Here is a 25937-nt window from a genome sequence, read left to right as displayed (position 1 = left end):
GTAGCCAACTGTACTTCTGAACAACTCAGAATAATTAGGGAGGTTTTCTTTACTTTCAGCCAAAATCTGCCTCTCTGCAACGTCAACCCATTGTGCCTGTATCTGCCCTCTGAAGTCAAGTGGAACAAATGTGCTCCCTCTTCCACATGACAGACCTTCAAAGACAGCTAATGTGTCTGCCTTAAGTCTTTGCTTCTCCAGCTTAGACATCTCCAATTCTTTCAACCAATCCTTTCCTGGTATAATTTCACATCCCTTTACATCCTTATCACTCTGCTCTAGATACCCTCCAGTTTGTGAATGTTTTTCCTCCAAAATGGTACCCCAAAGGAGGCAGCATGGCACCAGGAAACCAACTTTGGGGGAACCTGGGTTTGATTCCTGAATCTCCTGCTTTCTACCTGGATAGCTTTGGGCAATTTATTTAATTTCTCCAAGCCCTTTCAGTTGCCCCTGCCATTCAGCTTGAGGTTTGGTTTATTGAGGGGGTGGGGGTGGTTGGGAGGTTTTTCCCTGAGCATGATCCATCCTGACACTATTCTTAAAAGGCCTTATAGGACGACTGTTTTTATAGTATTTATACTCAAGCTGTCTGCCCCTGAATCCACCTTCTACGGAAGTTACTTACATCACGATTTGATTGGTGAGTTATTTTCACATTCACATCATTTTCTTCAGACAGCTCCCTCTTTCCTTCCTCACCAGAACTGTTTCTACCATACAAATTTCATTAAGAGTTTCCCAGCTCCCTTCAGCCAAATTTGCTCTTTAGAATTTGAGGCCATCAAACCCTACCTATTCTTTTCTTTTTCTTTTTTCCCTTAAGTTTTGGTGGATATTTTCTGTGTCTTACATCACCATAGTATAACCTTTGTGTCCTTCTGCCTTCCCCTTTCTGAGGGCCATTCCATATAACAAACAGTATTTATTTTAGAGAAGAAAAAAAAAAGTCAGCACAACTGATTGAAAAAGTCTGAGAACAAGTGTAATGTGTATAACACCTCCAAGAAGGGGTAGGTTGGGGATGTCCTCTCGTGTCTCTTCATGTGAGTCCCATTTGGTTTTTGTCATTTCTTTATATTCAGTCTTTATTTTCTGCCTATTTTTTTTTCTAACAGTTAAGAACAACTCCTGGGCCCAAGAGCCTGGAGCATTTCACCCTACTACTGTGGGGACCCAGGACCCATCTGTGCTAGACTCATCTAGGTGGTCAGCCCCAGTTCAATCCTGGGAGAGCCTGGCCTCTCAAGCAAGGGATTAGGCTCCCCCTTTTTTATCATGCACATTAAAATATTATCGAAGCACCCCAGGGATACTTCACTTAAAACTTGGGTCTTGGCTCAGGTCTAGGGTCTCCTCAAAGAGAGGAGCAGAAAGGTACCTAATGTACAACATGAATCAGGTATGGGACAGGTATTTATTTCATTTATACATGAAAGACTATGTGCAAAAGTCTCACAAGCACAAATTTTCAGAAAAGCTTAAAACAAAATTCAATAAATTCACTTCTAACAATTGTCATACTCTTTGGGGAGATTGAGAATTAAACCTCATCAGAACATAAAGCATTCTGTGGGACTTCTGAGTAGGCATTTGACCTTTCCCCTTGGCTCTTCACTGTCCCTCTCTCATGATAGATATCTTCTGGCAAACTGGGCCAGTGCTTGGCCTCCTTGGTTGGTGGTCATCCTTCAAAAAGAACGCTGTAGTAGTTACTAGGGACTCCTCCTCTGGCCTCCAGGCAGCTCCACCCAAAGGACCTAGTCCCACCTTATCTCTCTAATTCACAATACCCTCCACACCTAGATACTTCCTCTTTAGGATTGATACCTGTTTATCTAAGATCAGGAATATAAACATGAGGCAGCTATAGAACAGACCAGTTGATTCCCACACAGAAATGAGACTATTCTGCAGTAAAGAATCATAAAATTACTATAATCTGTGGAGAAGTTAACATTGAAGCCTAGTTGGAACATCTGCACAAAGTTTCTTTGTGAGGGCTGCTCATTACCCATTTTACATTTACTTTCATTGAACACAGGCTGGATCAGTGCCACGTGGGCCCCTTCTTTCCAGGTGGTAACTCTTACCATTTGGTAGGAGCCACTCCCCAAGTGCCAGGGCTCAGGTGCCCAGGAAGGAGAAGAAGGAAGGCAGCTACCTTTTGAGATCTCACAGGTTCTGTACCAAAGGAAAGAAGACACAAATGAGCCATGGCTTCATTCTGGACACAGAGGCCTAGGAGAACATGAACTCACTGCTTTTGGCCAGGTGGTGGGGAACTATATCCCTCTCCTAGCCCCTCCAGACCTCTGAGTCATCATTAACACTTCCAAGACAAGGGGTGGGGTTTGGGGTTCAGGAGCAGAGTCCTGAGGGCAGAGATCACCTCTTTAGTATATTCCTTGGAGTTCTGGCTCAGAAGCCAATTTAAAATTTATTTTTGTTATAACACTGTACAAATCCTTTATTAATGATGGCCAACAGGAAGAAGTCAGAGGATATCTGCATGGGCTCTGAAGTGGAGGGAGTAAAAAAAAAAGTGAGAGAGACAAAGGACCTTTCTCTCAAGCATGTCTGGAAACAGGCCCACCACAGGTTTCCATGCACTTGCCACACAGATAGATAGATAGATAGATAGATAGATAGATAGATAGATAGATAGATAGATAGATAGATAGATAGATAGATAGACAGACAGACAGACAGACAGACAGACAGACAGACAGATAGATAGATAGATAGATAGATAGATAGATAGATAGATAGATAGATGGATGGATAGCCTATATTCCTGGCCAGGAGCCTATCATTCCTTTATCTTAAACCAAGGTCCAAGAATATAAATTCTATCTCCAAGAAAACAAAACAAAACAAAAAATCAGACATTTGTTAAAACCTATGGGCTACTAAAGGAAATATAAGGTTTAGGGAGGGGGAAAAAACAGTCTCCACCTTTAAGTAGCTTAGAATCTAGTGAGAGGACAAGACACCAAAAAAGATAACTATACTAGAAGGAAAAAGAGAAGGCCAAGGACAGATTCATGGAAATATCCATATAGAGGAGTCAAGAATAGAATGGGATATCATTAAAGGAGAAGGAAACGGTTAGAGAGATAGGAGTAGAATCCAGAGTGTGGTATTTCTGAAGACAAAGGAGAAGTCAGTAGCCTGTAGGAGGGAATGGCCAACAGTGTTGAATGCTGCTAAGTGGGTCAGAGAGGATGAAGGCTGGGAAAAGGCCACTGGATTTGGTGACCGAGAAGGAAGTTTCAGTAGCATGGTAGAAATGACAATTTTTTTGCAAGAGGCTGCAGAAAAAAATTGATGATGAAGAAATGAAAACATTAGGCATAGCCAACCTTTTTTTATGGCCTTTAGACATGAAAGGGAATAGAGAGATGGCCCAATAGCTAGATGGCCTAAAAAGGTCAAGACAAGCAAGGACTGGCCAAACATGAGCATGTTTGTGGAAAGATGGGAAGAAGTCTGTGAGGATGTAAGAGGGAATGAGATCAAGGTAAAAGGAAGGATTGATTTTGAAAAGAAGGGTTATCCTTTTTGAGGACTAGAGAAGGGAAGTGTTCCAATGGGATGACCTCCATCCTCTCAGGAAAGTAGGAGGCCAGGGCATCTGCTGTGAGCACTGGAGATCATATTGGAGAATGAGCTTTTTTTTTTAAAGTGAAGTAGAAGGCCTGATAAGCAGCATCAGGGGCCCAGCTAAAGTCTTGAACCATTCATGATATGGGGTTGAATTAGCCTGATTCCATTACTTTCTCAAGCAATGCTCCAAATCCCAGAGCTGTGTCAGAGGAATCAGGTGGTAGGAGTTAGAAAGGGATAAAGATTCTCAGATTAGAAATGAAGGGATGTCATGGGGAGAGGGGGTGTGAGGGATTTTCATGTAGGAGCTGAACAAACATGAAAATGGCAAATCATGGGATCAAGGCTGGATGAAAAGGCAAATGAAATTAAAGTAAAAGAGGGGTGAACAGGGAAGAGATGTATAAAATGACCAAAGACTATGGTAAGAGCAAGGAGTCTATTTAGTGTGAGCAAGGGAGCATCTAATTTAATGGGATTGGTCACGTTTGAAGGGTGGGATCTCATAGCTCACGCCATACCAAGAAACTGATGAAGTCTATGGGGTGATCATGTCAGTATGAAGCTAAGTAAGGTCATTAGAATTAAGCAGGTTGAAGAATTGCATCATTAGGCTTTCAGAGAGGTTGTCAACATAAATATAGTACTTGAGGACAAGCCAGGAGTATAGAGTACATCTAAAAGAGTAGGCTCACGGATTTACAGCTGAAAGAAACCTCATGGGTCCTTGAATCGAACCCCACAGTCCCAGAGAGGTTGACACTTACCCTGAATCACACACCTAGTGGGGGACTGAGCCAGGACCCAGGTCCTCTGACTGTGCTCCATGCTGTTTTCCCTAGAAAAAGGACTTAGGGCTAGACTGCAGATGGAGGGTCTTGAATACCAGGCTGAGGACTTAGTGCTATATCCTGTGGATAAAATGGTGAGCTATTAGGCTTCAGTAACTATCCCAAAGTCACTCTGATCTTAAATAGCAGAACCCAAGTCTTCTAACACCAAATTCAGTGCTTTTCTCACCAGACACCATGCCTCTCACTTCCACCCCCTCACTAGACTCTGGGAGTTTCCCCTTACAAAGTACAGCATCCATAGATTTCAAACTGGAAGAGATTGACATCAGCTAATCCATTTTCTTCATCTCAGGGAAATGAAGAGATTTGCCCACAATCACCCAAATAATAAGTGGCAAAGTGGAGATTCAAACCCAGAAGCCCTCTGATTCCAGATCAAAAGGCTAGACCACACCTCCCCTGCTGTTGCCAATCCTTGGTGTAAAGGAGTGCTGAAAGCTCTTCAGTCCCACCTTTAGGCCCAACCTGGGACTCATCTTCCTGAGTTCAACTCCAGTCTCAGACACTTACTAGTTGTGTGACCCTGGGCAAGCCACTTAACCCTGTTTGCCTCAGTTTCCTCACCTGTAAAATGAGCTGGAGAAGGAAAAGGCAAACCACTCCAGTATCTTTGCCAAGAAAAATCCAAATAGGGTCATGAAAAGTCAGAGTCGAACATGACTGAAGAACAGCAACACTTCCCTTTTCTACCCCCTTCCCCGATCCCAGTGAGACTAAAACTTCCTGGTCTGCCCTCCCCGTCCAGGTAAGTCCAAGAACAGCAACCTTTCACTAACCTCAGAGAGGCCTTCCCTGGATACCTTCTGTTTTTAGGGGGCCCCCCCGCTCATTTCAAGATCTCCTTGAGGAACAGAAGGAATATGTTTAGACCTTGAGAAAATAACCTTATCCTAACTAAAGCTAACCTCCATGTCACTTACCCCAGAGATAAGTGCCTGATAGGAGATCTCTCAAGTCTCTCTGGAAGGGAGAAGGAACAAAGGGGACAGTTAGAGGAGGGGGAGGTGATGCAAGGGAATAGTCACCATGTACAGATGACTAATATTTCTTCAAGTCACTGAGGACAACAACGATGACATTCTTCCAAGGACCTTAAACTTGTGGGGAACACCAAAGGGGAAAACAGAATCCTTGTAATTGGCCCTGAGGGATAGTCTGACATTGAGAACAGCCCTAACCAAGGGAGGAACTCTGAGTCTGGTGTTTGGAAATATTGTTGACTAACAAGCTCGTGGACTATCCCATCCCCCATCTCCTTGATTCGGGGCCTCTCTGTCTAGTTCAGTGGTTGGGCCCCAACCTACCCTGGATCCAAAGGCCATCTCATCTCAGCCTGGGTGTGGGACACAGCATGGGGAACATGCTGTAGAGGAAGAAATGGGAAGAGTGTGGGTAGGAAGTTCAGTGGGAGTCCCTGGCAAAGAGGAGAGGTGTAGAGGAGGGCTTAGTGGAGGATCTTAGTATTTTAGGATTTACTGGAAAGGACCTCAGAGATCATTTTATTCTAACCCTGTCTTTTGGCAGATGAGGAAACTGAGGCTCAAAGAGAAACTAGCCCCAAGTTACAAAGGTAGAGCTGAAACTCAAGCCCAGGTTTTCTTCCTCTAAATTCCACCATGCTCTTTTCATTCCACCAAATTGCTGAGGGAAGGGGCACAACCTGAATAAGAAGATGGATCCTGGAGAGGTTCCTTGTGGGGAGGGGGTGGAGTTGGCCCCCTAATGCATACACACCACCGGCTGGCTGCTCTGCATTAAGAGAGCAAAGACTGTCATTTCCCTGGGTCATTGTCTTGGTATAGCATGGACACTGGGCAGCTTAATAGCACACCTCTGCTCAGGGCAGGACAGGGCAGGGCAGGGCAGGGCAGGACAGGACAGGACGTGGAGAAGGGCAGAGGGGTTGGTTTTCACATGGCAGCCCTTCTACTGGGAGGGCTCAGCTCTGAGCATTCTCCCGTTTTACACTAGGGAGATTTGCTAAATGAACCCTGAACACAAAGAAAAGAGCACAAGGTCACACTCCAGCACCCCAAAGAATCTCCGAGACATTGCTACCAGAAGAACGTGGGCACCTTTTGATTTCATGCATGTGCCTGGAAGTATGTGTAAATGTGACTGCATATGTGGGGCTAAGTTGCTCTGTGTGCATACTGGTTTGTGTTTGTATTCTTGGGGTGATTGTCCACACTGGCATGTGTGACTATACTGTGCTCTCCAGAGTAACTATATATGCAGCATGTATACACTGGTTTAGGAATGTTTGTGTTTCTGTCCATGTGCATACTTGGCCTGTGTAATTAACCATGATCTCAGGTTGACATTGGTCTGTGGGTAGACACTAGTGTCCGAGAGACTGGTAAATCTTCTTCATAAAACCCTATGTACTGGTGTGAGTGTCAAAGAGTTCAATGCACATACACTAGCGTATGAGTTGTAATAGAGCCTGTGAGTCTAGTGGTATGTGAATGTAAAGGGTTGGGTGTATACACTAGAGTACGAAAGTGATTGTGTGCTTTCGCCGGTCGGTCGGTTGTGTGTGACCAGACACGCTGAGCTGGTGCTTGGGATGGTATGCGCATGTCTGAATTCACCAGCTGGTCTCTGTAGTGCGGGGCACCGGGTCTAGCTGTGGACTGTGAACCTGGGCTGCAGTAAGGAGGAGGGGGACTTTGGAGGGGACAATGCTGTTGTCTGGGGGAGGAGGGAATACAGGGGGAAGAGCATGGAGGAAGAAGACAGGGATTCGGAGGAGGGGCCTTGAGGTGGGGATCACCGCCCTAGGATCCCCATTGCTCTTGGTTTTGGACCCCATACCCTGTTGCCTTTCACGTTTCTGCCTGGGCGCACAGAAGTGGGGAGGGATGCTGAGCGAGTGGCGGATGCCACTCTGGGGCTTCAGGCTAAACTTTGAGGAGCGCCCCCCAGGCCCGGGATCGCAATTGGTCGGAGCCTCATACCTCTTCCCCACGTCTTCCCATCCCCCACTTCTCCCCTCCCCCTCTGAGACCCCAGGCCTGCCACTCCCTCGGAGAGGGCCCCCAGCGCCCCGCCAGGTCCCCAGGATGCGCAGCGGGGAACAGTTGTCCATTGCCTGGTCTGAGAGCCAGAGGCTGGGAAGCGGGGAGTGGGGGGAGGAGGAAAGGCAGGAAGGAGGGAGGGACTTGGGGTGGGGGGTGGACGGCGGGTGAGCGAGGGGTCGGGGCCCAGCCGCTCGCTCGCGGCAGAGGGAACAGCAGATTGCACCGAGCCAATGGCGAAGGCAGAATAAGGTGGCACCAAATTCCCCTTGGCCAATGGCGCGCTGGGGCGCACAGAGACATCATTAGCATTTCCCCGGCGGCGGCGGCGGCGGGCGGCGGCAGCGGCGACGGCGGTTGCGGCGGCTGCATCCCCGGCTCTATCCCCGGTCCGGGCCCCGGCCCTCTCCACGCCCCGGTGCTCTGTCTCCTCCCCTCGCCCGCCCTCTTGCACCCTCCACGCCGGGCAGCTGCTGCCAACGGACCCTGCTACGCACTTTGGCCCGAGTTGGCAGCGGATAAAAGGGGTCTGAGGAAATCCAGGACAGGGACCCCGGGCGGCAGCTAGGGCCTTTAAATCCTCACGACCGGAGAGGCTAGAGCAGAACGCGTCTGGTTTTTGGACGCGGAGAGAGCTAGCTAGAAAGGCGAGAGCCGCCCAGAGCTGCGAGCGATAAAACAAACGATCGAACAATCGGTCGAACGAGCAGGGCACACGGCCCGAATCCGAGCGCAAAGCGGCGGCGGCGGCGGAGCAGCCTTGCGGGACGGGGCGGGAAGGTGCCGGGGTGGAGGGGTGGCCTGCGTTCGCGAGAAGCCGAATCCTGAGCCCAAGGGCCCACTCTCCCTCGGCAGCTCCAGCCCAAGGAGAGCGAGTCCTGCTCCCGAGGAACCCAGATGCCAGCCCACTTGCTACAGGAGGAGGTGAGGCCCCTTGGAAGAAGCCGTGACGCCTCTGGCGTCCCTGGAGCTCAGAGCTGGCAGCCAGAGAGGGAAGGAGGAGGGAGGGTCAGGGGTGTGCGTGGGGGAGAGCAGTGTGGAGGCAAGGACGGAACCCAGCATTTAGAGAAGGAAAGGACGTCGGGAGACCATCTTGTCCACCCCACTCCCCATTTTACAAAGAGGAGAAATGACTTGTCCAAGGTCACACAAGTAGCAAGTGGCTGAACCGCATTCTTTGTATTAACGCTTATCAAATGCTTGTTCCTTAATAGATCAAATTGTACTCCTGCCACTATACCGGACCCTCCCTCCCACCACCACCACCAAGACCACGCGTTATCTCTCTGTACAACGGTGCTGGCCTCTTCCTTAGCTGAGGGTTTGGGCCTCAGCCACCGAGGAACTCCCGGTTTTAGGGTACTTTCGGGATAGAAGACGAGATTGTTTGATGCCATCTCTGAAGCTTCCCTCCTCTTCTCCTCCCCTCCCCAATCCCCTTGGGCCCTCAGATCCCCTCCTTTTTACACTGAATTTATTTCTATGGGCTTTTTTCCCCAGGGCCCTTCGAGCTTTCTTGGTTCAGGGGACAGGATCTAAGCCAATTTAATTTTACAAATGTTTTATATGTAATATTTTTTACATATGCATATACATGTATATCTGTGTGTGTGTATATATATATATATATATATATACACACACACACACATATTCTGCATTGTTGAAAGAACTGTGCTAGGCCTTAGGGAAACTGAGGCAAAGAAGAATTAGTCCCTGCCCTCTGGGAACTTATCTTCTACTAGGAGCCCATCCTGTTGGGTCTCTATACTATGGCAAAGGTAATCAAGCCGATAGGATCAGAAATCTAGACCCAGAAGGGCCCTTAAGCTACTTAGTCCAACCCCCTCGTTACACTGATGAGGAAACTGAGGCCCAGAAAGGGAAAATAACTTTGTTGTGGTCAGGAGTCACGGCCCAGGTCCCCTGATTTTAAATTCAGCGCTCTTTATTACAGCACCGTCCCGCCCCTCCAGTATGGCTCATTGTAGCATTTTTTTTCTTGACCCCCAGATCTCCCCCTCCTACACCATGACGACCACAACCACCATCACAGCCCCTTCCTCGAGGGCCCTGCAGAATGGAGCAGCCAAGGCAGCGTCAAAAGCATCTATTAAGGAGGACGAAGAGGGGATCAACCATGAGGTGCGGGATGATATGTTCGACCCCACTTACCGAGAGAAGGAAGGCCCTAAACCCAAATTCATCTACGTCTGGAGGAATATCATCCTGATGAGCATGCTTCATTTGGGAGCCCTGTACGGGATCTTCCTGGTGCCTTCCTCCCATATCTACACCCTGATGTTCAGTAAGTGGACCGACCTTCCTGTCCTGGCCCCCAGCCCTTCCTAGTGCAAAGGTAGAGGGAGCCTCCTGTCGGTCCAAGGGGCAGGTCCCCTTTGTTGGGTGCAGAAGGAGTAGGCCTGCCTCAGTCCCTGCTGTGGAGAAAAGGGAGCCCTGAGATGGTGGCCTGGCTTGGAGGTGGATGGAGCCACATGGTAGGGAGGTGCGGAACAGGTTGGCCCCTGGCCCCCAACCAAGGGAGCAGCAGGAGTTGGGGAGGCACTAGCTGCTGTTGAAGGGACGGGGTCAGTACCCACCACGTGCCTCAGAAATGAGATCGTGGGCATAAAGTGCATTGAAAACCATGAAACACTCTCTCTATGATTCCAGGTCCTTTGTACCTCCCAACCTTTCTTTTCTGCCAGGAAGGGAGCCCGTCCTTCAGGCTCCCTATAGCCAGACTGATTCCTCTTAGTAGGGAGAGGCTCAAGGAAGATTCCCGTATCCATGTTACACGGCTGTGGTAGCTGGGTGTGCCTGGGCATATAATTAGTGCCACAGACATGGTCTGAAAAAGCAGCAGAGCTCATGAACCTTCCCTTTTGCCTGTTTCACCCACATCTCTCCCTGTTGTGTCCGTCATCCACTGCCACCCCTGGCCCCCTGGGATTTGGCTGGCCTGGAGGAAGCAGGACAGGCCTGGACCAGGACGGAGAGCCAAGAGGAGCAGGGAGCAGACCCCAGGCCTTGTGCCAGCTGAGTAACAAAGAGCTGCTTTAGGAAAAGCATCTCAGCTCCTTGCCATCTCTGATGGGGCTTTTCAAGGCCCTCCATCTGTGTGTGCTGGTCCCAGGGCCTCACACATGTGCCTCTCACAGAAGTGGCCCCATCCCTCCCATTCTGAGGCTACAAGCTGGCATGGGAAGGGCAAAAGCAAATACAGGCTTTAGGGGCCTTCCATCCAGATCTGAAGGGAGTTGAGCTACTATTATCGTAGGTCTTGAAGAAAGAGGGGGACCTGTGGTATAAAGTGAGAGTTTGAGCCAAGGAGACCTATAAAGCCCACTTGTGAAAGCAAGATCAGGAGGGGTAGTGGATAAAGCATTGGCCTAGGAGTCAGCAGGGTTCATATTCGAATTCTGCCTACTAGCAGATAACCTTCATCTCTCTGAACCTCGCCATCCTCATCTGTAAAATGGAGCTAATAATGCCTCTAGCGTACACCTCACAGTGCTGCCGTAAAACTCCAGAGAGTTAATGCTTCGCCAACTTTAGGGCACTGAAAGACATCTGTTGTTCTTAGCAGGTCAGGTTTTCATTTCATGTGTCTGTCAGGGTCGAGCAGAGGAACTGGGTAACTGGTCCCTTGGGTGTCACCTCAGGCTTCCTGGGATCTTCGAACTTTGGCCAGGGGGGAATCCCACCTTCAGCTGCAGACATGGAAATGCTGCCCTGAGCTCACTCTCTCTTCAGGGCCTTTTTGTCCAGTTGAAGAATGGGGACAGTAATGTAATCCTGTCTGTTCTGTAGACTTAAGGGAGGCTGTGTTTCTTCAGCTCCCAGGAATGGGGTGTGAAACCCAGGAGAGGTAGGCAGACAGACCAGGCTCAGGTAGGCAATTGCCTTGGGGCCCAGGAAGAGTTCATACGTGGAAGAGCCCAGCAGCTACACTCCATCCCTTCTGGGTCTGTACAGGCAAGGCAGGACAAAGGTCAGGAGGAATCTCCCAGGAGAGAAATAGACTCATAAACAGCTCTACCTGGAAAGAGGGGAAGATGAGGTAGGCTCCTAGGAGTCTTCTTTCCAGCCAGGAGCTTAGGGGAGATCTGTTACTGGGAGTGGTTTTAGCATGTCTGGAGGACCCAGGGGGAGGGGTGTCTGTGAAATGAGCATGACCTGGTATGGAAGGGACTCCCTAGCCTTACTGGGGCTGTTCGAGGCACTGCTCTGCCTTATCCCAGGAGGAAAAGCTAGTGCCCCAGTATGGGGTGGAAGAGAGGGATTCAAAGGGCTTTGGGCTCCTCCCATTTGTGCTGATGATAGGACTGGGATCTGGGATCCTGAACACCTTTGCCCTGATGGGCTTGGCAGCTGGGAAAGTCAAGATGAGAGGTAGCCTTTGTAGCAAAGCTTTGAGACCCCTTTCCTGCCCCATTTGTACCTCATTCTCTCTATCAGAGAAAGAAAGAACCTGGCTAAGGCTTCTTTAGGTTGGGCTGTGCCTGGCAGTGCCCAATGCTGACTCAGCGATGGGATTCTAATAGCCTTCCTTTTAGGTTTTAGTCTTCCTTTGACAGACTCTGTGGGTGTTGTAAGAGAAAGGAGCCAGAGTGTGGGAGTCGGGACTCCTGGGTTCTATTCCTAGCTTCACCCACTGACTCACTGTGTGATTCTGGGCAAGTCTGTCACTATGATCTGTGCCTTGGTTTCCCTGGCTGCACGGCTGTGAGAGTGTGCTGAGGTCAAGTGTGAAGTAGGCTGAGGCTTGTTGTATGGAGAGTGCAAGGCATGAGGACCATATCCAGGATGGGGAGTCTGGAGCTTCCTAGCCCTACAGGATCCCAAGGGCTACTGCTTATCTTTCTGGTAACTTGGATTTTTCCCCCTGTGGAGAATCTTTCCTCTTGGTGTCTAGAGGCCACTTGGTCCTTCTTGGGTGATAAGGACTAGGGATTGAAGTGGCCTACAGGATTCCGTTAAGACTCCATGTGTCTGGGGACAGCTAGGTGGTGAAGTGGATAGAGCTCCAGACTTGAAGTCAGGAGGACCTGAGTTAAAATCTGGCCTCAGACATGTGACACTTACTGTATTGACCCCGGGCAAGTCATTTAACCCTGATTGCCTTGCCAAAAAGCAAAACAAAAAAAGAAAACTTCATGTGTCTTTAAGGAGAGCCTCAAAGTTCTTGGAGGAAAAAACAGGTGGACTGGTTTCTTAAAGTTACAGCTTGCATTTATATAGCCAAAAAATAAGTAAAAGCTTTTCATCTGTTCTTTCATTGGAGTCTCACACAGGCTCTTGGAGGAAAGGGCTGTTATTATCCCCATTTTACAGATGAAGATAATAGGCTCATTGATCTTCATCTGGGAGGGACTTTAGAAGCCATCTAATCCAGCCCTTTCATTTTACAGAGGAGGGGACAGAAGAACCACCACCACTAAGTGACTTGTTTAAGGTCACCCAGTGGCAGCAGTGGGATTTGAATGTAGGTCCTCTGACTCCACAGAAAAGGAGCTTTCTGCTGTTACACTCAAAAAAGGTCTCATGACTTGTCTAGGGTCACATAGTAAATGCCTGAGGTGGGATTTGAACCCAGGGTTTCCTGGTTGGTTCACTAGTCTAGCACTCTATCCATAACACCACATTGCCTCTCAACTGTCAAGAGCATTGCTTTCCTGAGCATTGATCTCTGTGGCATCATAAGTTGATAAGACTTAGTGGCCAGTGATGGCTTATTACCCGACAGGTTTTTCCCCCTTAGGATTAAACATTATGAGCAGCTGCTAATTGCTGTTCCTACCTCAGCTTCCTGGAGATCTCTGTCCTCTGGGAAGCTGGGGTCACCCAGCAAGCCCATTCTTAGGCAGAAAATGTGCCTGGTAACTCTGTGGGGCTTCTGTTCTCACTCAGTCCTGGAGGCTTCGCATGTGTGAAGCTGACATTTCTAAACTGTTCCCAAGCACTGCCTGGAAATAAATAGCTTTGCCTTTAAAGACAGTGTGCTGGCTGATGGAGAAAGTTTGTTGTGGGGTTCAAAGACTTGGAGGAGAAGCCCTGTCTGTGGTCCCAGGGATAGGGAAGCCAGTCCCAGAGACAGCTGGGTGAAGCCAAACCAGCCCCCAGCTGGAGCCTCTCTCCGAAGCCAGCCATTTGGAGCCGCCAGCCATTGGAGCTGGGTGCGGGGAGGGCTTGCTCTCCTCTGCCTGCTTTGTTAGAGCTCTCAGTGCTCAGAGATACTGATACTATCTCCAGAGCCTCTTTCAAGCCCTTGGGAGGTGTCTGGGAGATTCCTAGGCTCCAGGGAAGTGAAACGTAAGGTACCAATTACAAACAGATCTGGGTCAGAGCAAATAGTAGCTCAGCGATGGCCTACCTTTCTCCTAAGAATGCTTTTAAGAAATGTACACTGGGGGAGACGTACAAGAAGTAAATGTGCATTCAGAGACATGTAGAAAGAAGAAATGTACACTGACTTTCTGCCTTTGGCTTTTCTTCTTCCTTCTGGCAAACAGCATTTGGGTACTACCTGATTAGCGCCCTGGGAATCACTGCTGGAGCCCACCGCCTCTGGAGTCACAGAACCTACAAGGCACGCCTGCCCCTCCGAGTCTTTCTGACGATCGCTAACACCATGGCCTTCCAGGTGAGGAGCTATTAAGCACCTACTGCATACCAGAAGTTGTTAAGTGCTGGGTAGCTATTGTCTCAGGAGGAACAGTCAATCCATCAAAAATAAGCATTTATTAAGCACCTAATATTTGCTGGGCACTGTGAGAAGCACTGGGGGGGGTAGAGGAACAGAAGTGAAACATCCCCTGCCTGTCCTCAAGGAGCTTACATTCTAATGGGGGAAAAAACCAGGGAAAGCACATCTGAGAGGTTTCTAATGAGAAAAAAAAAAGTGAACTTTTTTTGTCCATAATGGCTTTTTGGGTGAGTCCCAGTGGGATTAGAGCTGGAACTTCTTAACCTGAGGCCTGTAAATTTATTTTTAAAATATATAGATAACTGTATTTTGATGTAATTGGTTTCCTTTGTGGTCCTATGTATTTTATTTTGTGCATTTATAAACATTCTGAAAGGGGATTCATAGGCCTCACCACACTGCCCAAGGAGTACATGACAAAAGGGTTAGAGAACCCCTAGATTTTAGGCTCTTTCAGCATCTCTCCCAGCTCTGGGATTATGTCCAATTATATATTTATATAACCTAACTTCAAGGGGCTCCTTCCTGGGGTCACACCCTGCTCCGTCCTTGTTCAATGGATTAGGTCTCTGACAAGTGGGTATGTACTCCAGTCTTGGAGAGCTCACCCATTGGGTGGCCCTTTGCCAGAAGCAGTGAGCTGAGAGTCTCGTAGAGGTCCTCTTAAGCTCCCATTTCCCCTCAAGAGCTATGTAATCAAGGCCTACCCTTCCAGCTGATCTCTTGGACCTGTCTGAAACCATAGCTTGCTCTCAGGTCAGCTGTGTCAAGAGTTTGTCTTTCCTAAGGAAGAAGCTCCAAAGGTGAGGGAGGAATCCTTTAGTACCTGTTAGGCTCCAAGCTATAGATACATAAATAATTTGAGAGAGCCCGCCTCTTCATGGGGGTGGAGGAGAGTGAACATTCAATGGGTAAACATCCAGTCCGTTTCCCCTGCCTGGCATGTGTCCTGGGTATTTACTATGGCACTATACACCTCTGGGCTTCCTCTCCTCTGTCAGTGATGCAGTTCGGCTCTTCATTTCTGGAGGGCATGTGGCAGGCCTCGTAGGATGTCGACACACTGAATAGGGACTAGAACAGAATTCCATAGTGTGTCCTGTGATCCTGGGAGCTCACATCCTCTCATTTGCCCAGGTGCTTAGAGTAGAATGAGGGTTCCTGGGCAGTTTGGTGGGCTGGCTGTCTTGGCAATGGGAGAAGTCTAGTCTAGTGGGTCCTTTGTCCAACATTGCCTTGTTGTACTCCCTGGGGCTCGGAGTGCTAGCAGGGTTTGAAGAGGCCAGTCCTGTTTCTTGGGCTATCCCCAAGCCTGCAAAACGTCCCTTCATTTGTGGTCTAAAGTGGAAACCAGTCAGGGAGGTTGGGCTCGTCCTCATGTGTCTGGCTTTTTTCCTTATCTCATGCATGGCCATCTCTCTTTTGTGTCCATAGAATGACATTTTTGAGTGGGCCCGGGACCACCGTGTCCATCATAAGTTCTCTGAGACAGATGCTGATCCCCATAATGCCCAGCGTGGGTTTTTCTTCTCCCATGTGGGCTGGCTGCTAGTGCGAAAACACCCAGATGTCATCGAGAAGGGCCGTTTGCTTGACCTGTCCGATCTGAAAGCTGAGAAGCTGGTGATGTTTCAAAGGAGGTGAGTGGAAGGGGGCCAGTGGGGCTGGTGGAGAGTGCCTGGGCCTGGAACCAGGAAAACCTGAGTTCAGATCTGACCCTGGACTAGTCACTTACCCTGTCTGCCTCAGTTTCTTCATCTGTAAAATGAGCATAACAATAGCACCTGCCTCCCAGGGTTGTTGGCTGAGGACTGAAAGTGTAAAGTTCCTAGTGCAACGCCTGGAACACAGTAGGTACTTAAGACTGAATGCTGGACTTGTAGTTAGGAAGACTTGAGTGTATTTAGTGCCCAAGTCATATGATTTCTCTTGAGCCTCCATTTCCTCCCCTATAAAATGCCTCCCTCACAAGGTTATTATGAAGAGCCAGTTATGGTCTTTGGAGCACCATAGAAATGGGAGTTAGTTCCATGATTCTTGGCTACCTGGGTACTTCTGGGGAAGGTGGGGAAAGGGACTTCTAGCCTGAAAGGTCTCCAGGAGGAGAAGAGATCTATACCTCCATGGGCTGTGTATGTAAAAAGAGGGTGGGCAGGAAGAAATAAAAACCCACGAACAACCGTGGAAGCAGTGTGGTACCTAGAGAGAAAGCTGGAGCCAGAGAACTTGGATTCAGATCCCTGTCTCAGATATTCCCTGGGTGACCTGGGGTAAATTGTTGTACCTTTCTGGGCCTCAGTAAAATAAAGAAGGAAGATTACACACTAGTGAAGGTCCTTTTTAGCTCTAGTACAGTGACCCATAATTTTGTCATCTCTCCTGGTCCTGTCCCACCTTCCCTCTCATGTGGAGATGAGGCTGGGAGCCTAGGCCTGGCCTAGCTGAGGATTGATGTCACTAACCTCCTGCCTTGAGGGATCCTTGACTTCTTTTTTTTTTTCTTTTTTTCTTTCTTTCTTTCTTTTTTTTTTTTTGGTAGGCAATTGGGGTTAAGTGACTTGTCCAGGGTCACACAGCTAGTAAGTGTCAAGTGTTTGGTCTGAGGCTGGATTTGAACTCAGGTACTCCTGACTTCAGGGCCGGTGCTCTATCCTCTGTGCCACCTAGCTGCCCCCGATCCTTGACTTCTTGTGCTGCATCTTCTCTTGACAGATACTACAAGCCCGGCATCCTCCTCATGTGCTTCGTTCTCCCCACATTTGTCCCCTGGTACTTCTGGGGTGAGAATTTTGCTCACAGCCTGTATGTTGCCACTCTCCTGCGTTATGCCGTCGTGCTCAATGCCACCTGGCTGGTGAACAGCGCTGCTCATATGTATGGCAGCCGGCCCTATGATAAAAACATCAACCCCCGGGAGAACATGCTGGTGGCCCTTGGAGCTGTAGGTATGTTCCCAGGATGTAGGGAGGTCAAAACTACGGGGCGGACAGTTTGACTGCCTGGTTGGTTGTATGTACTGATGGGGGGGAGCCTGCTTACCGCTTGGCATCTCAGGTTTTCTCCCTGACAAGTAGGGCCTATCCTTTTCCAATGGATCTCCCTCATCTTGGGCCTTTAGGGGTAAGGGTTCCTTTATGAAAAGGGAGGGGTGTGGTTGTTGGCCCCTTCCAGCTCAAATTCTTTTATTCTGCCGGTGAAAGAATCTTTCACCTGAAATCCCAAGACTCTTAACCTTGGCATGGCGGAATGAGAAAACCACTGGTTTGGGAGTCAGTCACCTGGGTTTGAAGCCCAGTTCTAGGTGACCATGGATAAGCCATGGCTCATAAAAAATGGTTCAATTCAGCAAGTTATCAATTAAGCACCCGCTCTGTGTCAGATACTGTGCTAGGCTCAGGGAGCACAAAGATAAATACAAAACAGTCCCTGCCCTCAAGGAGCTTTGTGTTCTACTAGTTTTCTTGTCTTCAGAATGGCAGGGTTGGGCTCATAGTGGGGGTCTCTAGAATGGATGTCTCGATATGTACAGCTGTGCAGAATGAAGTCTGTTCCTTTCCTTGTTCCCCTTGCAGTCTTCTTTGTCTTGGTTTAGCTCTAGCCTAGCTTGGGTGAGGAATTTTCCAAAGGGCACAGCTTCCATGGGGAGATCTCTCTAGGGATCTATCTATCCAGACTGACCAGAAAGTTTCTCTTGTGTATGTTATGTATATAATCATTGTTATTATTGTAAATGTATTAACCCTTTACCAAAATGGTGACCAGATCTTGGTCCCTCAATTCCACAGCATCCCCAAGGTCAGATTTGGTAATGGGGCAGGAGCCGTGCCACTCATTGGTACAAGGACACAAATCAGTTGGTTGTGGCTCTACTCCTGCCATCAAGTGCTCAGTCTCCCTCTTTCTCCCATCCCATTCTTCCTTATTCTTTGCCTAGGTTGCCCCTCCCACCCAGTCATCCACCTAAGGGTGTGGCTCAGCCCTATAGTCAAGGTTTACTGGAAGGATTGCCTCTCCCAGTTCTAATGCGTACAGCCTTCTTACTCTTGGGACCTAACCAAATCACCTAATCTGTGTGCCTCACTTCTGAGTGGCTGTTAGCATCTGTCAAATGAGTGGGGTGAACTTTAGTGGCCCTTCTCCACTGAAGAACTCCAATGTAGCTCACCTAGCTACAGGTACTTTGCCCTCCCTGTCTCCTCCAAGGGAACAGAAAAGGTGGCTGGCTTCGGGAGTCAGAGATCTATGTGGGAATCCCAGCTCTGCCATATATGGCTGGAGGGATATGTAGTCACTTCATCTCTCTAGCTGTTACCAAATGAAGGCATTGGACTAGATGGCCTCTAATGGTCCTTCTGTGACCCCAGTCCCCCTTTCCAATGTCCCCGTTCTCTCTAATGGTTTTTGTCTCTGGTTTGCACTCTTGGCCCTGTTTCATCATCCTGGGATTCCTCACCTTGGCATCACCTTTCACTGTCTTCTAGGCATGCCTGTGGACTCTACCCCTGCTGCCCCATCTCTGCTAGTTAACATGTTGATTTTTAGCCATCGTCCATCTTCCTTGGCTCTGTTATTGTGTTCTTGTATATGAATGTGGCTTAAAACAATAAACAGGAAAGTCCAGGAGTGTCAGGGCAAACGGCTTTTGGGCTTTGGACCCACTTCATGTTCACCATCCTCAAAGTGCTTTTCATCTTATGGCTTGTCCTCTGCCCCGGTCTGCCACCGAGGAGATGCCCCTCTGTATGTGTCCTCCTTTCTGCCCTTTCTGCCACCCAGATTGAAGCCCTTTCCACACCTCCAGCCCTCTCGAGGTCCCCTTTGCATCTCCACACATTGGCACTGATTCCTTTGAGCAGTCTCAACCTTCGGCTCCGGGGTTATCCCCTCCCTCCCACAGGTTTCACGTTGTAGATAAGCAGGTGTCAGAGAATATATAGCTCCTGATCCCTGGCCCTGTCATTTAGCCAGGACTTCCTGCCCTCAGATGTTATTAATGGTGTCATTGCTGTTTCTGGAGCACTTTTATCAGTTTGGGGCTGAACAAGCACTTTTATTAGAGCAGCAATGGGGCCTTCGATGTAGGTCAGTACTATCACCCTTGCTTACCAATAGGAAAAGGAAGCCATGGCCCAGGGCAATGAGAAGGACTTAGAAATCTTTGTTCCTGGGCTGAGAAAAATCCCTGCCTACTAACAGGGAACTGCATACAAATTAGGATTTCTTGGAAGAGGCAGTGTGGGCTAGTGGATAATAAGATAATAATAATAAGAGAATAAGTCTGGGTTCAGATCCCACTTCTGACACTTAGTGATTCAACCTGTTCAGGCCCAACTTCATTCTCTTTGGTAGGAGGAAGCTAATACCTCTAAAGCCCCTTCTCTTGGGCAGCTGGGTGGTACGTAGTGCTGGGCCTGGAACTGAGAAGACTCATCTTCCTGATTTCAAATCCAGCCTCAGACACTTTGTAGCTGTGTGACCTTGGGCAAGACACTTAACCGTGTTTGCCTCAATTTCCTCATCTGTTAAACAGTCTGGAGAAGGAAATGGCAAACCACTCTACTGTCTTTGCCAAGAAAACCCCAAATGGGGTCACAGAGAGTCAGACGCAGTTGAAAGTGACTCCACAAAAAGTTCCTTCAGGCCCTGAACCTATGACCCTAATAGCTGTGTGACCCCATGGTCACTCTAACCTTTCTGGACCTCAGTTTCCTTATCTGTAAAATGGGGATAATAATGCCTCTAGTTATACATCTTAGCTTCTTAGATTTTTAAAGATCAAAGACAATAGCATATGTAAATATACTGTGTTTACTGTGTAAATGTCATGTTATTATTCAGCCAAGAGGAAACTGCCCTTACTGCCCCAAGAGTCCCATTGGTTAGTGGGGCTTTTTAGCTCTCTGGCAGGGACCCAGGAGAGCTTTCAGAGGCTGGCTCCCCAGAGAACCTGGAGCTTGGAGAAGGCCGGGTGGCCATGCCGGCATGTGCTGTGCCAACAGTAGCTGCAAGCGGGGATTCCAGAGCTCTCTTTCCTCTTTGCTCTTGCAGTGGCCAGAGCTATCCCTGCTCTTCTCTTCCCTCCTCTTTCCCCTCTCCCCCAAATAGCAGACCTGAGAGGCTGGGTCCACAGTCTCTTCCCTCCACCCACAGCCATAGCCCTAGTGCAAGCCATCATAGACTCACTTGGACTATTGTAGTCATCCCTTGTTTGAACTCCTGCTTTTCAAGTCTCTCCTATCTGAATCCATCCTTCATCCAGCTGCCAAAGTGAGTCCAACCTACCTTTGGCGTCTTAGTGCACCTGGCTCTTCTTTCTGCACACTTACATTCCAGGCATCCTGTCCTACTGCAGTTCCGTAGAAATGACACTCCAGCTGCATGTCATTGCTCAGGCTGTGCTCTATTCCAGCAATACCCTACCTTCTGCTCTCTTCTAGTTTCCGTCAGAGCTCGGCTCAAATGTCCATTTCCTGCTTAAGGGCCTTCTGTTACTAGTTCCTCCATACACTTACGGTCTGTGTAGGCTCTTCTCCAATAGAATGTAAGCTTTTTGAGGGCAGGGACCATCTTGGTGTCCCCAGCATATGCCTGGCACCTAGTAGGCAAAAAACCAATGCTCGGTGGTTGATTGGGTGGTAAATAAGGCAGGGTCCACCACACATTAGAGAGTGGTCTCCCCTTGTCCGCTGAACCGTGACTCCCTAGGGGCTAGGGCTGCCTTCCATGACCCGCTCACCCCTTCTTCTTTTGCTGTAACAGGTGAAGGCTTCCACAACTACCATCACACCTTCCCATACGATTATTCTGCCAGTGAGTACCGCTGGCACATCAACTTTACCACCTTCTTCATCGACTGCATGTGTCTCCTGGGCTTGGCCTACGACCGAAAGAAAGTCTCCAAGGCCACCATCCTTGCCAGATGCTCCAGAACTGGTGAAGGGAGCTCGAAGAGCGGCTGAGGCCTCCTGCCCCGCCCCCCACCAAGCCAGCTGGGCAGAGGTCTAATGTTCTCTTTATTAACTACTGAATAATGCTACCAGATGCTAAAGATGATGATTTTTTTTTAACCCATTCCAATACAGTATTCCTTTACAATGCAAATGTATTGAAAGCCAACAACTCTGCCTTTGTGAATGCTGAGATGATCTTGCTTTTCCTCATCCTCCTCTTTCCTTCTGATCACCTTTCCTTTCTCTTCTTTCCCCTCCCACCTTCACTGCCTCCTAAGCAAGCAGCTGGTGGGCCCTGGGCTGGCTCTTTCTCTGTAGTGTCACTGTTGGTGGCCTCTTCTTTCCCCTCAGTGATTCTCTTCCTTCTGGCCCTCCCTAAGCCGGGGGCGGGGGGGGGGGGTGTCAAGACTACTTTTCCAGCTCTTTCAGGCCAAGCCTCATTCCCTACCAGCTGGAGTGAAGGAGGGTCATTCTTCTTAGCTGCTGTTTCCTCCTGGAAACCCAGGCAGGGGGAAGGGAAGTAGCATGCCTACTATGATTGGGGAGGGGGGTATGAGAAAAAAGGACAAGTTCTCTGCCAGCCATCCTGCTAGCCCGCTCCTCAACCAAGTGGGCTTGCTGTCTGGCCCTGCAGCCTGGGAAATTTGGGCTGCAGGGATGCTAAACCATAAAGAGATGCTTCTGTAAAGCTTAGGGCAAGGAGACATCAAGCACACCCCGACAACTGAGGGGCAAGAAGTCTAGTTCCTCGTGAAATTGGCCTGACCTGGGGAGAGATTGAGGGAAAAGTTAAGGAAACAATAACGCATTGGAAAAGTAAAACCAACCAACCTCAACGTCCCTGTCCCCCCATTCTCCATCCAGGAATTTTGGGAGAAGAGGAGGAAGAATGAGGGTGATGGTTCCCCTGCCCCTCACTGCTGAGCAAGAGCCCAAGAGGCTGGGGGCACGGCTTAGAAACACGTCAAGTCTGAAGGGTCCAAGATCCATCCTCTCCCTATAGAAAATGGATTAGATACCAATTGTAGGTGGATCCATGGGGGGTCCCTTCTGCAGCCTACACTACCCTGTCAATCTTTTCCCACTGTTCTCTCCTACCTTCCAAAACCTAAAACTTGTCTGGGGAGGCACAGTCGGGATTTGGGGGCTAACCCTTGGCTTCACCTAGTCTTCCTAACCTCTTCCCCCTCCTGTCTCTGGGCAGGCAGCAGCAGCCTTGGCTGGAATTGCTCAGGGCCAGGGAGCTCCACTGGTTTTTCCTTCTGTAATATGGCTGCCCGCTTCCCTCACTGCCCCACTATCCTGTTGACTCAAGGCACAGCTGGCAAACCTGCTGGGGAACATCCCTAGGTCAGATGGAAACTCAGCTAAGCCCCAACTAAACGTCAGTGTCATCCCAGTGAGCCAGCCACTGGGGAGGGAGGAAACTTTTTTTTTTATTCTTTTTCCTCTCATCCTCAGCATGCTGGGTGTTCCATGTTACCTGTGCAAGCCAAGCCCAGGGCTGCTGAGTGGCAGAGGGCTTCTGGCTGGTTTAGGGGGCTACTGAGTGGGCTCTCTTGATTGGAAGGGAAATCACTGGAAGATCTTACTTACTCTTCCTTCTTGCCTGCCAGAGCTGCTGTAATGGTCACACTCGACCAGTTTTTGGCCCAGCTGGCTTAAGGGAATGGTGGGAATGTTCCCACCACCTAGCCAGGGAGATGGGTGGAGGAAAACCCACCACTGGGCTTTGAGGGATCTCAAAGCACCTTCTCCTGCTCTCCCTTGGCTTTGCTGCTGTCTTACTGAGAGTGCCAGCCCCATGGTTGGGGTAGGGGTGGGAGAGGGCAGCATGCTTTCTGTCTGGGTTTTAAGAATAAACAGGCCTGGGTGGAAGGTTCAGACTGGTTTGGAAACCCAGCCTTCTGAGCTGTTCATCCCAATAGGAAAGAAATAGCTAGAAATATCCATGTGTAGTTTAGATCCGCTGGCCTGTGTGGGCCTACCCTTAAGAGAGGTCTGTTGGGAATGTTAATCCCACAGGACATCACAAAATAAACACAATGAAAACAGCTTGTCTCTTCTAACAGTGTTCAATGGAGACCCATCCTCTGACCCTGCACGAGGCCAGATGGAGTCCTGGCATCTGTCTTGACTGTCAGGGGAAGGGATACTATGAGAAGATGACAAAGCTCAAAGTAAAGAAACCTATTTAAAAACAAACAATTCAAAACGGACTCAGGACCGCCGGAGCCTGAATTTCCATTACTCCTTGCTCTGTGGGCAGGCTAACAAATTCCTCTGGGTGCCTTCTGTGGGCTCTCATCAGTACTGAGGGTGAGTCTGCCTCCGCTCCCCTCCTTACTGCTTTCTCTACAGCCTCTCTGAGCAGAGAGAGCAGCTGGTGGGAGAGCCGAGACCCAGACCCAGCAGGAGAACTGACAATTTGTAGGACTGCATTTCTGTGCTTCAGTTTGGAGGGAAAAAAAAATGTTTGTTGTTTTTGTTTTTTTCTCTGGGGGCTTTCTTGTTAAGTGGCCCGCAGGGGGGCGGGTGCAAGTAATTTGAATGTATTCGATTTAGGTGTTGTTTGCTTTTTGTTTTGTTTTGTTTTAGATTAAAGGATGGTTGCAGCATTTAAAATAGAAACTTTCCCCTTGGTTTTGCTTGTATCCTGAAGTTCAGCTCACACAAGCCAGAGTAAGAAATTGAAGGAAATAAGATGGACGAGTTAACTGTAGTGGTTTAGGGAGAGAGGCTCCCCTCCGAGCTCTGCCGCCGACTTCCTGTGTAACTCTGGGCAAGTCACTTAACTATTCTGTGCCTCAGTTTCCCTGTCTGTTAAAAATAGGGATAATAATACTGACCTACCTCACAGGGCAGTTGTGAGGCGGGACTAATGTTTGTAAAGCACCTTGGAATCCTTCGGCTGAGGAAGCTTCCTACAAGATGCCATGGACCTCTAGGAGCCTGGCTCAGGGTAGAGATGGAGTGGCTGAGCTGAGCATGTTGGGAAGGGGGTGGATGGTGGAGGGAGGTGAAGCTGGAGAGCTCAGCAACTCTGTTGCTATGGAAACATGAGCAGGATACCTTTTCCTGGGTTGGGAATTTTTTTCCTTTATTTTGGATCGTAGTATCTGTGACCTGCGAAGAATAATTTTGGAATAATTTCTATTAATATTGACTCTGAAGTCATTTACTGATCTGAGATTGTGTTTGTTCATAATAAAAGTGAAGTGAATCTGAATATGTTGTGTGGACGAATTTTGGTGCTTACTTTCCTCACTTCCTTCCTGCTAGGGTTCTGTCACCCTAATTGGATCCTGTCCCTTTAAGAGTGGGGAACCCACAGGAGCAGTTGGAGTTGACCCAGCCCCTTTGCCCTGCTCCCTCCTGGGGCTGGTGACTGGAGGAAAGGTTACTCTAGGTTAAAGGAGGGCTGGGCTCAGGTCCTGCAGGCCAACACGTAACTTGAGCTAGCAAGAAGTTTCCTTTTCCCCTCCCCCTCACCAGCCTGCTGTTTCTGGGAAGTTGCCTGCTCCTCCTGACTCCCAGGGCTGTAGGTAGCAAGCCCAGCAGAGGAGAGTGGCCATCCATCTGCTTGGCCCCTTGCCCTCCCAGACACTGCACCCCAGGACGAAGGTGGCATAGAGAACTGGGCAAGGAAAACTTTGCCAGTCCTTGAACCAGAGACTGGGGTGGGTGACACAAAATGCAAACGGGGGAATCTTGGCTTTCACTGGGGCTCTGAAAATCTGGAGAAGAAGTCTGGGGGCTAGTACAGGACCCTCCCTGCCCTCATCAACACACAGAGAGCCCTTCACATACATGGCACCCTGACACAATACCTAGCCATATATAAATATGCATATAGAAGCACACACACGTGGGCTCACCAATACAATCAGACACAGGCATGTAGTACAACTAGCTCAAATTCTTCAAAGCCTGAGTTTGCACTCAGTGCAGCTGGACAGTAGGTGTGCCTGGCTTTGCATACCTGTGGGTGCTTGTCTGCACCTAAGTGCATGACCGTGTTAACACAGATACATGTCTGTGAACATGCATGCCTGTGTGTGAAGATACCTGCATGCACATTTGTTAGTATGCACATGTAAGTAGGGGCTTGTGTGTCCAGCCATGTGAGTGGGTGCTGGTATACACATACCTCTATGTGTCTGAGAATGTGTGCCTCGTGGGCACACTCCTTGATAATGGATCGGGGAAGGAGAAGTTGTAGGGGAAATGGAGGTTGTGAAGCAGCCAAGATAATACAGGAAGCCCTCCTGAGGCCACAAAGAAGGATAAAAAGGACCCTGAGTTCTCCTAGTTGAGGCCAAAGAAAGACCAGCAGGTCCCAGGCAAGATAGGCTAGTCAGAGTCTGCTTTGAAGGCTCAGGACAGGCTAGAGCTCACCATAGCTATAGATCAGCCACTGGGAACTGGATTCTTCGGCCTTGGCCTCCCATATTCAATTTCACCTGGTCATTGGGGCATTCAGTTAGGGCAATTGTAGAAGTCCCTGGGTGGAGGAGGCAGATGCTCCAACCTTCCACAGCCCCTCAGGGAAAGAGCCTGAATCTCACTTTGAAGAGAGGACAGTACTGCATCTTGCAGAGTAATGGACTGGCCACAGTCACACAAGGAGCTGGAACTCAGGACACTGATCTCTTTCCAGGACTGATGTTTATTAATCAGCAGGTGCCTGACCTAGGCACATCTTAGTGTTGCTGCCTGCTCCAGGGCGATGGGGAATCTGGAGGACCCCAAAGGCTCTGCTAAGGGCTGTGTCCTTGATTTCCCCTTAAAACTC

At 49.0% G+C, this 25937-nt stretch overlaps 1 protein-coding gene and 1 long non-coding RNA gene across 3 annotated transcripts; one reads left to right on the top strand and one right to left on the bottom strand.

The window, feature by feature from the left end:
* Nucleotides 1-1398: 1398 nt before the first annotated feature.
* On the bottom strand, nucleotides 1399-5646 carry LOC144456171 (uncharacterized). The gene is made up of 4 exons (XR_013485082.1): nucleotides 5384-5646; nucleotides 4377-4520; nucleotides 2094-2184; nucleotides 1399-1689 (listed from the first exon to the last, which is right to left on the bottom strand). It is a non-coding gene; the product is annotated as an uncharacterized LOC144456171 (long non-coding RNA).
* A 2061-nt stretch (nucleotides 5647-7707) lies between these two features.
* Nucleotides 7708-24371, top strand: SCD (stearoyl-CoA desaturase). Of its 2 annotated transcripts, XM_020994614.2 has the most exons (7): nucleotides 7709-8407; nucleotides 8698-8842; nucleotides 9497-9791; nucleotides 13999-14129; nucleotides 15627-15832; nucleotides 16905-17137; nucleotides 20952-24371. In XM_020994614.2, the coding sequence occupies exons 3-7, from the start codon at nucleotides 9515-9517 to the stop codon at nucleotides 21149-21151; spliced, it is 1047 nt and encodes a 348-aa protein (XP_020850273.1). In that variant the 5' UTR covers nucleotides 7709-8407; nucleotides 8698-8842; nucleotides 9497-9514; the 3' UTR covers nucleotides 21152-24371. The 2 variants fall into 2 exon arrangements, with proteins under 2 accessions (XP_020850272.1, XP_020850273.1); XM_020994613.2 differs by lacking the exon at nucleotides 8698-8842 and having other exon boundaries at nucleotides 7708-8407.
* The last annotated feature ends 1566 nt before the right edge of the window (nucleotides 24372-25937 follow it).

The sequence above is a fragment of the Phascolarctos cinereus genome, unplaced genomic scaffold, assembly GCF_003287225.1.
Source record: "Phascolarctos cinereus isolate Bilbo 61053 unplaced genomic scaffold, phaCin_HiC Scaffold_3;HRSCAF=262, whole genome shotgun sequence".
In the NCBI taxonomy this organism is placed as follows: domain Eukaryota; kingdom Metazoa; phylum Chordata; class Mammalia; order Diprotodontia; family Phascolarctidae; genus Phascolarctos; species Phascolarctos cinereus.
Note: the sequence above shows the minus strand (reverse complement) of the source record. Positions and strands in the feature narration are given on the sequence as shown.